The following is a 13085-nucleotide window of genomic DNA, read 5'->3' on the forward strand; positions in this document are numbered from 1 at the left end:
CACTTTCCCTTGGTGAGCAACCTGCCCATCCCTCAAGATTGTGTTACCTTATCGTAACTTTTTTGCGGTTTCTGTTTTTAGGAGCAAGGAAGGTTTGCAAAAGGCCAAGGAGATACTTGCCCGTCTTGGGGTTGAGCCCTCCCACGAAGACTGCGTCGCCGTCCATCACGTATGCACAATCGTCTCCTTCCGCTCTGCCAACCTGGTGGCTGCCACTCTGGGTGCCATCCTTAACCAGCTGCGGGACAACAAGGGAGTGGGCCGCCTGCGCACCACCGTGGGGGTTGATGGCTCCCTTTACAAGATGCATCCGCAGTAAGAGCCTGCCAGGTTTCCATATTTACATCTTGGCACCTGTTAGGGACCATCGCTTGCAAAAGGTCAGAGATGTAGCACGTCCAGCTGACATTTGGCTGTGTGCTCTGGACTTGGGCTAAGTAAACAGAGCTCTCAAAGGAAGTGAAAGTGGGCTGTAAATATCACAGTCCAAAGGCAGCTCAGTAAGTTAGGCAGGAGGCAGTGCTTACAATGCACATGGAATAATCGAAGTTGGAAGGGACCACAGGGATCATGTAGTCCAACCCCTTGCAATGCAGGAATCTTTCACCCAGCATGGGCTTGAACCCATGGCCCTGAGATTGAGAGTCTCAGGCTCTAGCAGCTGAGCTATCCCTCAGCGCTAATACCAGGTAGCTGCTTGCAGCAGACAATCTTTGCAACTACTGTACCATAGTTTTCTGCACATTGCAGTGATGTGCCCGTAACATGCAATAGCCTGTAGTTTATTCCCCCCCCATGTTAACTTGTACCATACAGATGCAAGGGGGTACTTTGCAGTTACACACTCCAAACCACCCTGTGATCCTTGGATGAAGGGTGGTATAGAAATTTAATAAAGAAAATAAACAAGTGATGCCACACTATTGGAAAAGCAGCTGTGGAGGCTCGGTTTTTGTTTTTGCTTTTTGGGTTTTTTTTTTGGTGTTGCCTAGATATTACTCTTAACATATTTGTCTGTATGTGGAAGATAACTTGTCCTGGAGAAACAGAGCAACAAAGGTTTATACTGCTGGGGCTGGGGAACCTGTAGCTCCCAGGGGCAAAATGTGGCCCTCCAAGCCTCTCTATATGTTTCAAAGCACATTCTGAGCCTAGGAGTTTGTATTCAGTAGCAGAACTGAGCTGAGCTCACCATCTCTTTTTCACAAAAGTCGCTCATAGCTAGCTTTTCTTCAGCAGGCTGATTTAAGCATTTTATTGTCACCTAGCTCAGTTGATAGAGTATGAGACTCTTAAGCTCAGGAACATGGGTTTGAGCCTCTGCATTGCAGGGGGTAGGACTAGATGACCCTTGTGGACCCTTCCAACTCTACAGTTCCATGATTCTACAAAATCACCCAGCCAGTAGACCACAGTGGCCGTTCTCTCACCCACCTCTGGTGTTGGCTTTGTGCGCGTGCATATAAGCAGAGTGGGTGTGGATCAGTATCTGTGTGCAAGGCAGGCACACCATTCCCAGTGCCCCGTCTATTAGGCCTGCAGTGCTGGAGCAGCGTGGGAGCTACTTCCTGCGATTATTTCTCACTCTGCTCCTGTGACGTCTGCAGAGAGGAACCATATGCAAGAGCTGGACGATGTGGCTCCTTCCCACGCTGGCTTTGTCATTCTCCTGGTGGTGGCATTGCCAGTTTTAGAAAGAACCATGTCCTTCAGTCTTCCCACAGCATTCTCCTGTATGGATATTTCTGGCCAGGTGTGGGACTATGACACGGGAAAGTTTCTTGCATCTCTCAAATGGCATCGGCTCTCAGTTTATGTCTGGATTGCTGTTATATGTGCTGTTTTTGCATCATTAGGTGCTCTGGCTTGTATCTATAAAGCAAACTGCTATTACACTAGATCAGGATCAGGAACCTGTACCCTTCCTTATGTTGCTGGACTACAACTCCCATCATCCTGACCACTGGCTGGGTCTGATGGGAGTTGTAGTCCAACAAAATTAGGAGGGACACACATTTCCTATTTATCCACTGTCTAGACAGCTCCTTGGCCCTGACCCAGTGATTTTCCCCCCCCCACACCTTTAATTAAGGGGAAATTCCTATTGCTGAACCTACTGTTCCCCCCCCACTTTGCAGGTACTCCCGACGGCTGCACAAAACAGTGCGCCGCTTAGTGCCCGACTCAGACGTGCGCTTTTTGTTGTCTGAGAGCGGCAGCGGCAAGGGCGCTGCGATGGTGACAGCAGTAGCATACCGGCTGTCAGAGCAGCACCGCCTGATAGACGAGACCTTGGCCGAATTCAAGCTCACTCATGAGCAGCTGCTGCAGGTGAAGAAGAGGATGCGGATGGAGATAGAAGCAGGCCTCAAGAAGAAATCGCACGAACACGCTAAAGTCAAAATGCTGCCCACCTTCGTCCGCAGCACACCTGATGGGACAGGTAGGTCCTTGGGAAGGGACCTTTGGAAGAGGCAGCCTAGTTTCCTCATTGCAGAATGAGGCAGCTAATAATCCTAAGGCTGGGAGCCCATTTCTGGTTTGCTTGGTTTTTTAAAATACTGTTGCTTTCCCAGCATCAGTTCAAAGTGACTTAAGAACACAGAGAGAAAAATAGAGGTGCAACCATATCAAGTTCACAGAATTAAAGAGTGAAATGCAATAAAATAAAATAAAGGAAAGTTTTACAGCGCCCCCCCCCCAAATGCAGGTAAGGAGACATTCCTCCATAACTGCCCCCCCCCCATTGTACTTGTAGAATTTTGTGTTCTGCAAACTGAACACAAAAGGCAGTTTCAGGTTGCTACCACTTTTCATTGGGGAAATGGAAATAAAATAGATTATGTCCTCAGACTGATGTCCCCCTCCCCACTTTGGAAAGCTCCAAACTGCTTTGTAGAACTGGTTGATGTTGAAGAGCAGTTTGGAGAACCTGGTGGAAGCATTTTCGAGGAGGCAACGGGGTGCAGAGAGTGTAGATGCCTGTTTAGATCTTGGCCTGTATCTAAAAGTTGAACAGATTTTCAATGCGTAAGATCTAATGAATAAGTGCCATATTGAGCCTTAATATCAGTCCTGCAGATTTATTTAGTACATTTACAGTGCAATCTTATGCCTGCTTACTTGGAAGTAACGCCTACTGTGCTCAATTGGGCTTACTCAGTATTTAGAATTTCAGCCTTAATATGCCACTTTTCAGCTGATGAGGTTTTCATATGCTTTAGTTATCACGATTCATCAGAAACAAAATCACAATTGTGGTCCAGCTAAAATTTCCGATGTCTTTCTTCTATGAGGATGGCAATAAAAACATATCCCAGCTCCATGGTGAGCTAAGATTCACAATTCCTAGGGACCACTTTTTTCTTGGGTTTGCTGACACCTGCCTTATTTGATTTTTTGGTATGTCAAACGCGTCCAGTGAACATCCAAGACCCGTCTTTGCTCAGATTGTATATGTGCTTTCGGAAGGTTGTTTGGGATGCGGAGAATTCCAGTTTGAAACCCATCACATCACATACAGGTTCTGGTCCAGTATTCCAGAATCAAGTGAAGATAAACTCAGTTCAGCCTCATTTCACCACATAAAAAAATGCCATTGGCAACAGACAGGAGTCCGTTTGTCACTTACTCATTAACTGAGTGGTCCTTTAGACTTCCGGTGGGTTTTTGATGTGGCACTCAATTGGTTCTTGCATTTTCTTGTCTCTCTTCCTGATGGCTCTGTAAAATGAAAGTTTGCATTTATTTGAAAGATCACAGCTTTTAAATGAAGATGGAGAAACATCGCCATCTGCTGGCTGGCTAATGTTCCATGTATAGTAATTCATCCATTCCCAGCGATCCAACTTCTCTCGCTTTTTTGAAGAGAATAATTGCCTTGCAGTGTGTCCCCACCCTCCGCCCCGTAGAGAAATCCTCCTTGTTCACCCAAGGATTTCCCCCAAAAGTTTCCTATGTATAGGGCTTTCCTTTCCCACACTGCCAGCATGTAATAGTTTTGTTATTCCAAGTTGTCAGCGTGAGAGAGAGACTAGTGAAAAAACCAACCCTGCCCACTAGTACTGCCACCACCCCTGTCCCCCCCCCCCCACATCCTTAGCCAAGGGAAATTCAGATTTTTTTTCTGGGTGTCCTTGGGATTCACACAGACAAGAGCCAAACAGTTTATTCACTGTCTTTTGAGCCTCCAACCTACAAGTCAGTCAGCCAGGAACAAGATGCCGAGCCAAGCTTACTCTAAGAAGCCACCCAAGGTTAAATGCACAAATGTTTCTTAAAATAAACATGAGAACCCAATACCATAGAAGGTGGTTAATAAAAAGCTAAGAATGTAAAGATACCATTGGGAATTCAAGTACAGATAAAAAAAATAACAAAGCTAGCTTGTCTCATCCTCTATTAGGGCCACAGACCCCACCTACAAGCTGAACACAGGCATATGTGGTTGTTGTGATTCACAATCAACATCCGAATAGGGGCCATTAGACCCAGGCCAAAGACCAGATTTTATCAGAAAGGCAGAAGGGTAGCTTTTCCCATTAGCCAATCAGGGGCTAGGGGCACCTTTGCCCAGCACCAGAGGTTGTATATGCTGAAAGACCATGCAGTGACTCAGGGAATTTTTGCAGAGTCATTGCGACCTTGATGTGATCTTGCATCAGGCACGATGGACTAATTAAATGGGACTTCTCCCCTCAGTAAGACGGTTCTCAGAATCCTGAGCAGCAAGCCATTTAAAAATGAGCCAGAAAAGGGGAATACTCCTCTTTCAGTCCTCCTTTCTGCTCTCCTTCAGTTAACTACATGTGCTGTAAGTCATGTATTTTGAAGAAGTATGCTCTCACCTGGCTGTTTCTGTTTTGTAGTAAAAACAGTCGTGTTTGTGTGTCCAGATTAGGGTCCCACCCTGTTTTTTGTTGCTTGATTTCGAAAGTGCCCCTTTGGGGGCAAGTAGAATATGGGCCGGTTTTCAGCAGAAAACCAGAATTGGGGACTAAATTGCATTAGGCCACTTTTCCACCAAAATAAAAGTAGCCAGGTTAAGCATGTTTGTTTAAATGCATGAATAACTTGAGCTTAGTGTAAGGATGTGTTCTCATTACTGCCTCAGAGTGCCGTGGAGCCCCACCCACCAGTTTCACATTAGTGTCAGATTGGTTTCTGTTTGTGTACACACCAGAGGATGTTGACGAGGCAGGGATGTGTTTACACCATACAAAGGAGTTCATACCTTGGTTATGGACAGGCTGGAAATAGGTTAGTTTAACCTCCGGTTTGCTAGTAAAACCGAATTACTGTGTCGTGAAATGATGCAAACCTTGAATTACTGTGTTGCGAAATGATGTATGTCTAAAAAGTGTGTCACCAACATAAAATGTTTGGAAAGCTCTGGCTTAGGGACTCTTATTGATATGAAGCTGGGGTGAGGAACAATGCACCACACAGAGATAGATAGATAGATAGATAGATAGATAGATAGATAGATAGATAGACAGACAGACAGACAGACAGACAGACAGACAGACAGACAGACAGACAGACAGACAGACAGATATAGATACACACACACACACACACACACACACACACACGTATGCATTTTGGATAAAGTTGTGTAAACTCTTGATTAAAAACCCAGCACTGGAAACACAGTGAGTTCACAGTAGATAAGAGAGCCTTTTCCTCCTGTAACATAAAAACGCTGGGGACTAAAAGTTCGAAAAAATTAGATGCATTGTTCCTCACTTGGTCAAAAATTATTCATTGCAGAGAACGGAGACTTCCTGGCCCTGGATCTTGGAGGAACAAACTTCCGAGTTTTGCTTGTGAAGATCCGAAGCGGTAAAAAGCGAATGGTGGAGATGCACAATAAAATCTATGCCATTCCTATAGAGGTCATGCAAGGTACCGGAGAGGAGGTGAGGATGTAGTGCAGAGAATGTTATGTTGTTGCTAACTTTCAGAGACTGCACAGTGCATGTGAAATACACTACTTTATTTTGCTTTTTCCAGCTGTTTGATCACATTGTTTCCTGCATCTCGGATTTCCTGGACTACATGGGAATAAAAGGTGCACGACTCCCCCTGGGCTTTACGTTTTCTTTCCCTTGCAAACAGACGAGCTTAGATGCTGTAAGTTACTGTTCTTATTTCTGTAATGCAACTTTTCCATATGTGTTTTTTTAAGAGTGGATTTTCAGCTGCAGTTTAGCGGTTGAGAAGAGGTATGCAGGCAGACAAGCGTGAGTGTGAGCTTTGCACATGCACAGAATATTGACACAGTCAATATTCCTTATACTGAGTTAAGACCATTGGTCCATCTGGCTCAGTATCATCTACACAGAATGGGAGCCACCTCTCCAGTCTTTCCAAGGCCTTAATGGAGATGCTGGGGATTGAACCTGCGAGTTCTTGCATGCAAGGCATGGACTGTTATCACTGAGTTAAGCCCCAGCGTACCTGCATATTCTAGACTTAACTGCAGGGTGCCTTTAAAAGTGATGCTGAAGCAAGATATTGCAGGGTGATGACTGGTTGCCATCAATCTGTGTTGTTAACCCATGTTTCCATGGTAACAGCTAATGAAAGGAGATGCATGATACTGTCATCTCACTTGTAGTTTGGCTATTCCCTCCACTCCACTTCATTGGCTGCCATTTGTGCTCGGCTGGAAACCGAACACAATGACATCATACCGTGCATCATTGTTCAGACGATGTAACTTGGATAATGTAGACTAGTGGTAAATACCACCCCACAGTTTGGATCTCCAGGAACAACAGCTGCATAAAACCATCATACGAGGAGTTCTTGATGCCATTGTGGGTTCATTAGCTGCTTGGGTCTGCTACTGCACCTGGATGCCCAGGTGGTGATTATTTCTGGTTTGTTCTGATAGTGCAATGAACTGAGTTTCTTGTTCCTTTTCTTAGGGAATCCTTCTGAACTGGACCAAGGGCTTTAAGGCTACTGACTGCGAAGGGGAGGATGTTGTTAATTTGCTACGGGAAGGAATAAAAAGAAGAGAAGTGAGGTTTTTTCCTGTGATTTCTTAAAATTAGAAGTTGGTGTTGATCTTCTTAAAAATCATGTAATGTTTGTTTTATGAGTCACTGTTGTGTGTTCTTATTCTTCCTCTGGATTGCTTAAGATCCCCTGTTCTGGGGGTTCTCCTAACCTTTCTCAGCAGATCTGTGGAGGGTGTGGTGTTGGGGAAGGAAAGGGTGGTTTTCACGTTCTGTTGGCAGAACTCTTTGCTCTGGTTTCTGCCAGTGCAACAACTTAGTTGAATCCAGCCCTCCGGACATCAGAATGAAAGTTACATTGCTGTTATTTAAAACAGACCTGTGTTTTCCTGATTATTATGATATTTGCAAATGACAGGCGTGGGCTTCTTTCCCTGAACTTGTAACCATTGGTGAATACTACTCCGCCATGTTTCGAGAGAAGCGATTGTAGTATATCATTTTGTTACTTCTTCCAAGGAATTTGACTTGGATGTTGTGGCCGTGGTGAATGATACAGTCGGGACGATGATGACTTGCGCCTATGAAGATCCCAATTGTGAAATTGGACTCATTGTGGGTAAGAATGGGACTTACTATTTAGTTTGGTTTGTTGGGAGCCTCATTATTCTAAGACCCATTGCAGTAGGTGCTATAACTACCAGATGATTTTGTGTGTCCTTTTTTGGTCTATTCTGGTATTAAATCTTGATTCTTTCACTGTTCCAGGAACTGGCAGCAATGCATGTTACATGGAGGAAATGAAAAACATAGAGATGGTAGAAGGAGAGCAAGGAAGAATGTGTGTGAACATGGAATGGGGCGCCTTTGGAGACAACGGATGCCTAGATGACATCAGGACAATCTATGACAAAGCTGTTGATGACTACTCATTAAACAGCGGCAAGCAAAGGTATTTCCGGGTGAAATGTTGTCGGAAATGGGTGAAGGCTTGTGCTGCAGTGCCGCAGCAGAGATGGTTTTCGTCACATGCACTACTGTGATCACCTGATTGGGCTTCAAGACAAACACACAGCCTTTTGGCATGCTTTCTTCTGGGAGCCTGGGTGCACAGAGGCAGCAAACCTGGTGGGTGTCTGAAAACTCCCAACATAAACAAGAGAGGAAATTGCGTGCTTCTCCTGTGTCCAGAACAGAAATTAATTCAGCAAACATAGCTGCGTATTAGCGGCTGATGTTGCTTTCAACCTGCAAACAAAATGTATTCGTATCCTTCCCCCCCCCCCAAATGCATTGTGTTCCTTTTGAAATGAATAACATAATTGGGGTTTTCCTGATAAAGGATTAATCACTAGCAAAACTTTTCTCTGTTGTCCTTAAGACACACACACACACCCTTCATTCTGAACCCCTCTTCTGTCTATTATTTGCAGGTATGAGAAGATGATCAGCGGAATGTACTTGGGGGAAATTGTCCGGAACATTTTGATTGACTTCACGAAAAGAGGGTTCCTCTTCAGAGGTCAAATTTCAGAGACACTGAAAACGAGGGGCATTTTTGAAACAAAGTTTCTTTCACAGATAGAGAGGTAAGTGAGCTTAGATGTATATGTCATTGTCAAGCTAATGTCATTGTCAAGCTATTGCTAACAATTACTTTTTCTCGGAAATCTTAGCTAATGATATCAGCATTACAATAATGCTCTACAATTTACTGTGAGTTTTTACACAATCCATATTTGTGGTTCTCTTTTACGGTTTGGTTTAGTTTTTACTTCTGCATTTTTTGAGTGGCAAACTTGGGCAAATCTTTTTTTTATTAAATTGATTTTCATTTGTTTTTCCCCAAATTGGTCACTAATTAAAAATAAATAAATTAAAACAAAGCATTTTCCCAAATCTGAACAAATTTAACATTTTTCCAAATTTGACTTTCCGCACACCCTCCTGGAGGTGTGGATGGTTCTCCTTGGTGATGCATAATATTCCCCAGTTAACTCTAGGTTACCTTCAAACATTTCAAACAACCTTACATTGCAATAAACTTGTCACTTTGAGTAGCAGACGTTAGGGTCTGCCGCCTAACGTAGCTGTAATACTGCAACGGTGCTGTAATACTGCAGTCTGACACCAGCTGCCGCTATAGTGCTGCTTTTTGCATCAGTATAGATGGAGACAGAAATGGCCCTAGAGCGGCAGACCACTGTGAAGAACAGAGACAGATCAACTGGGCAAAGAATGGCTTCCAGAACAGCTGATGGTTCAATAATTATCTCTAGTGCAGCGGGACAACCCACTCCTGTTCTCTGGGACCAAAACCTATTGCAGACCCTGAGAAAGTGAGGATAGTTTGAATGCAGTGAAAAGGGGCTGCTCGGAGTGTGGTGGGAGGTGTTTTTAGCCATGTGAATTTCAGTACCAGTGTTGTATTTAGGTGTCTGGAGATGACATAGGTGGTCTTAAATAGGGAAATGGCAGGAGTGCACACAAAGGTCCCCCTGGCTCCATTTGAGACTTTCCTGCATTCAGCATCAAAGAGGGTTTGCTGTGTGGAGGACCTTTGCACTTAATGTGGACTGGTTTGAGGTTGAGCTGGCATTCCAGCGGGGAGAGAGATGTTGGGTGCCTGCTTCTCCATTTACAGCCAATGTATCTTTAGCCTGAATGCCAGAATAGGGCTTCAGTTGTACACTCAGTGATGCACGTGGTACCCAGGCCAATGGGAGTCTTTGACTGCATGCACCTGTGGCCCTCCAGATGTTGTTGGCCACATTCCATTGGCCATGTTTACTGGGCTGATGGGAGTTGCAGTCCAACAACATCCGGTGCCCTTATCCCTGGTGTCCACCGAAGCAGAGGATTTTGGAAACCAGTTCAAGCCTCTGTTTTCTCTCTCTTCCCCCTTCTCCACTTGGGTCTTCTCAACAGTGACAGGTTAGCGCTGCTTCAGGTCCGTACAATCCTCCAGCAGCTTGGTCTGAACAGCACCTGTGATGACAGTATCATCGTCAAGACGGTGTGTGGTGCAGTGTCAAGGAGGGCGGCTCAGGTGTGTGGAGCAGGGATGGCTGCCGTCGTAGACAAAATAAGGGAGAACAGAGGCTTGGACCACCTGGATGTAACGGTTGGCGTTGATGGTACGCTGTATAAGCTTCACCCACAGTAAGTACTGGGAAATTATGTGCTTATGCTGCCTGTGCTCCGGGAAACAAAAATACCAAGTGTCTTAAAGCTTTGTGAAAAGTAGTGCTTGGCTTGTGAGAGATTGGGGATGCTCTGATGAAATAGCCAAGGGAGCCTTTTCTCCTAGCCTGCATGTTTTGTGGCTTACTTTGTGTTCGCTTAATGAGTAGTCACTGTGTACTCCACCACTCTTTGGGGCTTGAACTTGTGTTTCATTGCAGACTCCATAGGCATAGGTTAAGGATAAGGGGTTTCTAATTCTCATTTCCATAAAAATGAATGGACCCGGCTGCATATTTCAGGTGCGTGCCTTATAGAAATGACTGCGGATGGGTGTGTGAAAACAGTGAGAAGGAATTCCCTTTATACCACAGCTGCTCCTTGCTTCCTTCTGTGATCTCCTGCCAGTTTATTCTGTAAAGTCTGCATGTTGAGTATTCTGGCTCCATTCACTGACACAAGGAAGGCTTCCGGTTTAACATGGAGGAGCATAAGAAGAACCTGTCGGATCAGGCCAGTTGCCCATTTGGTCCAGCATCCTGTTCTCACAGTGTCCAACCAGATCCCTGTGGGAAGCCTGCAGGCAGGACGTGAGCACACAAGCTCTCTCCTTTCCTGCAATTTCATAGAATCGTAGAGTTGGAAGGGAGACCCTGAGGATCATCTAGTCCAACCCCCTGTAATGCAGGAAGATGCACGGGGATCGAACCTGCAACCTTGGCATTATCAGCACCACGTTCTAACCAACTGAGCTATCCGTTTCCAGCAACTGGTATTCAGAAGTGTTGCTGCTGAAAAGAGAATGAAACCTGCTTGGTAATCTTGAGGCCTTATCGTGATTATGGACTGGCAGAGAGAAGCCCTCCCTCACTTTCCCCTCTTTTTGTTTGTTTCCCCCCCACAGTTTTTCAAGGGTCATGCACCAAACGGTAAAGGACCTGGCCCCCAAGTGCGATGTGACATTCCTTCTCTCCGAAGATGGCAGTGGCAAAGGGGCTGCCCTCATCACGGCTGTGGGATGTAGACTGCGTGACGCTGAGCATAACTGAACTCTGCACCACTGGCTCATTCTGCCTTCCGAGCACTTCCTTGCGAAAAGCAGCGGTTCCGTAGTCTGAACTGGCAAGAGGGGGAAGCCCAGAGTCCCACTGCTGCTTTATGGAAGCGTTGGAGTTAAAAAATAAAAATAGGATACTGAATAGAGTGTGCTGCTGTTGCTGAAAATATCTCCCACCTCTGAACCCCTTGTCTGCATGTGTCTTTTTCTGCCCTATTTGGTACATTCCCCATGTGTAAATCATTGAAAGGAGAGAAAAAAGAGGACCTATAATTTAAACAAATGTCAAAAATAGGTTTATTATTTGAGGTCTAAAATTACAGCCAAATGATGTCCAAGGACAAGAGCAGGTGGTTCTGTGTGTCAAGTGTATTATTTCCAGCTGCTACTACATCCCTGTTAAATACATATACCACCAACAATGATGAGTAGGAGACAAATGCTTATGCTAAGAGGTCTTAGCAGTTCTTTTCCGAATTTCTAGCCAAGTGTTTGATTCCCCGCACCCTTTTCCTTTCAGACAACTTTGGAGTTTTCACATCTGCTGAGCTGCACTCAGCAAATAGAAAGTGCTGGCAAACAGTGATGTGGGATGCGTCCTGCCCCCCCCCTCACTGGTTATTTACCTTTCCATGCATCCCTCCCCCCCCCATTTTGTTAAGATTCTTAGTAACAATAGATTTGCCCATTGCAAGTCAAACTTGGCAGATTCAAATATTTTAGCTTTTTTAAAAAAAAATGCAAGTAAAATAAACATGCCAGATTATAGCCTTGCGTGAAACTTTCTGGTGCAAATTACTTTATGCAAACTTGCCTAATTTGCATAGAATAGATTCACCGCCGTACACAGACAACCCTCATCACCGTTCTCTTCCTATTTGGAATTGCACAAATACAAAATTAGCTAGCTTGTCTTTTGAGTTTGGCCACAGAGCCTAGGGCTTGCTGATCAGAAGGTCGGCAGTTCGAATCCTCGTGACGGGGTGAGCTCCCGTTGCTCGGTCCCTGCTCCTGCCAACCTAACAGTTCGAAAGCACGTCAAAGTGCAAGTAGATAAATTGTTACCACTCCGGTGGGAAAGTAAACAGCGTTTCTGTGAGCTGCTCTGGTTTGCCAGAAACGGTTTAGTCATGCTGGCCACATGACCTGGAAGCTGTCTGTGGACAAACGCCAGCTCCCTCGGCCTATAGAGCAAGATGAGTGTGCAAACCCAGAGTTGTCCGCGACTGGACCTAACAGTCAGGGGTACCTTTACCTTTTATAGCCTGCAGTTAGTTTTCTGAACAGCTGCCGCAGCAGCAACCCACTACCATTCTAGATCTTTCTGTTCTCTGAAGTATGAATTGTTGTTTGTTCAACTAAATACAATCATTGGCCAGGGGGGTGGGGAAAGAGATTTGCAGATTTATTTTTCTTCTCTGCTCCTCAAGATTTGGATTCCCCATGCTAATAAGCATTTCAATATGCATTTTGGTGCACTGTGATCGAATGTTGTGTGATAACACGAGTCACAAGCAGTAAGCTCAGCTTTAAGTGTGTGTGCGTGTGTGTCTTCCTGAAGATCTGCATGATTCCCTGGATTTGCAATGCTAGAAAGTCTTTTTACATTGCACCACTAGTAGCAGCAGTACTTACTAGTGCAAAGTGAATATTTGTGACAATATTAAACTCTTTTTGACGTGTGTTTATTGGTGTTTGGTGATTCTTTCTGGCAAAGGAATGATTGGTGTTTTGGAAAAGGGCGGGGAAGGTACCTTTGTGTTTTAAAAGCAACAGAAACAAACTGGGAATATTTAAAATAAAAACTCCTTGATTCAGTTCTAGATTCCAGATATTTCCTGAGAAATGTGTGCCTCTAGCAAATGTAGCTTTACACA

The 13085-nt window shown here is 44.8% G+C and overlaps 1 protein-coding gene across 2 annotated transcripts in view; it reads left to right on the top strand.

The window, feature by feature from the left end:
* Positions 1-12892, top strand: part of HK1 (hexokinase 1) — a 34854-nt gene extending 21962 nt beyond the window's left edge. For both annotated transcript variants that reach the window (XM_035138144.3, XM_088669538.1), the window contains 10 exons: positions 82-315; positions 2139-2443; positions 5773-5921; positions 6016-6135; positions 6936-7031; positions 7488-7587; positions 7737-7920; positions 8402-8557; positions 9897-10130; positions 11056-12892. In XM_035138144.3, the coding sequence (XP_034994035.1) occupies positions 82-315; positions 2139-2443; positions 5773-5921; positions 6016-6135; positions 6936-7031; positions 7488-7587; positions 7737-7920; positions 8402-8557; positions 9897-10130; positions 11056-11200 (1723 nt within the window). In that variant the 3' untranslated portion in view covers positions 11201-12892. The remainder of the gene's footprint in view (positions 1-81; positions 316-2138; positions 2444-5772; positions 5922-6015; positions 6136-6935; positions 7032-7487; positions 7588-7736; positions 7921-8401; positions 8558-9896; positions 10131-11055) is intronic.
* Positions 12893-13085: the final 193 nt, after the last annotated feature.

This window comes from Zootoca vivipara, chromosome 5 (assembly GCF_965207765.1).
Source record: "Zootoca vivipara chromosome 5, rZooViv2.hap1.1, whole genome shotgun sequence".
Taxonomy (NCBI): Eukaryota; Metazoa; Chordata; class Lepidosauria; order Squamata; family Lacertidae; genus Zootoca; species Zootoca vivipara.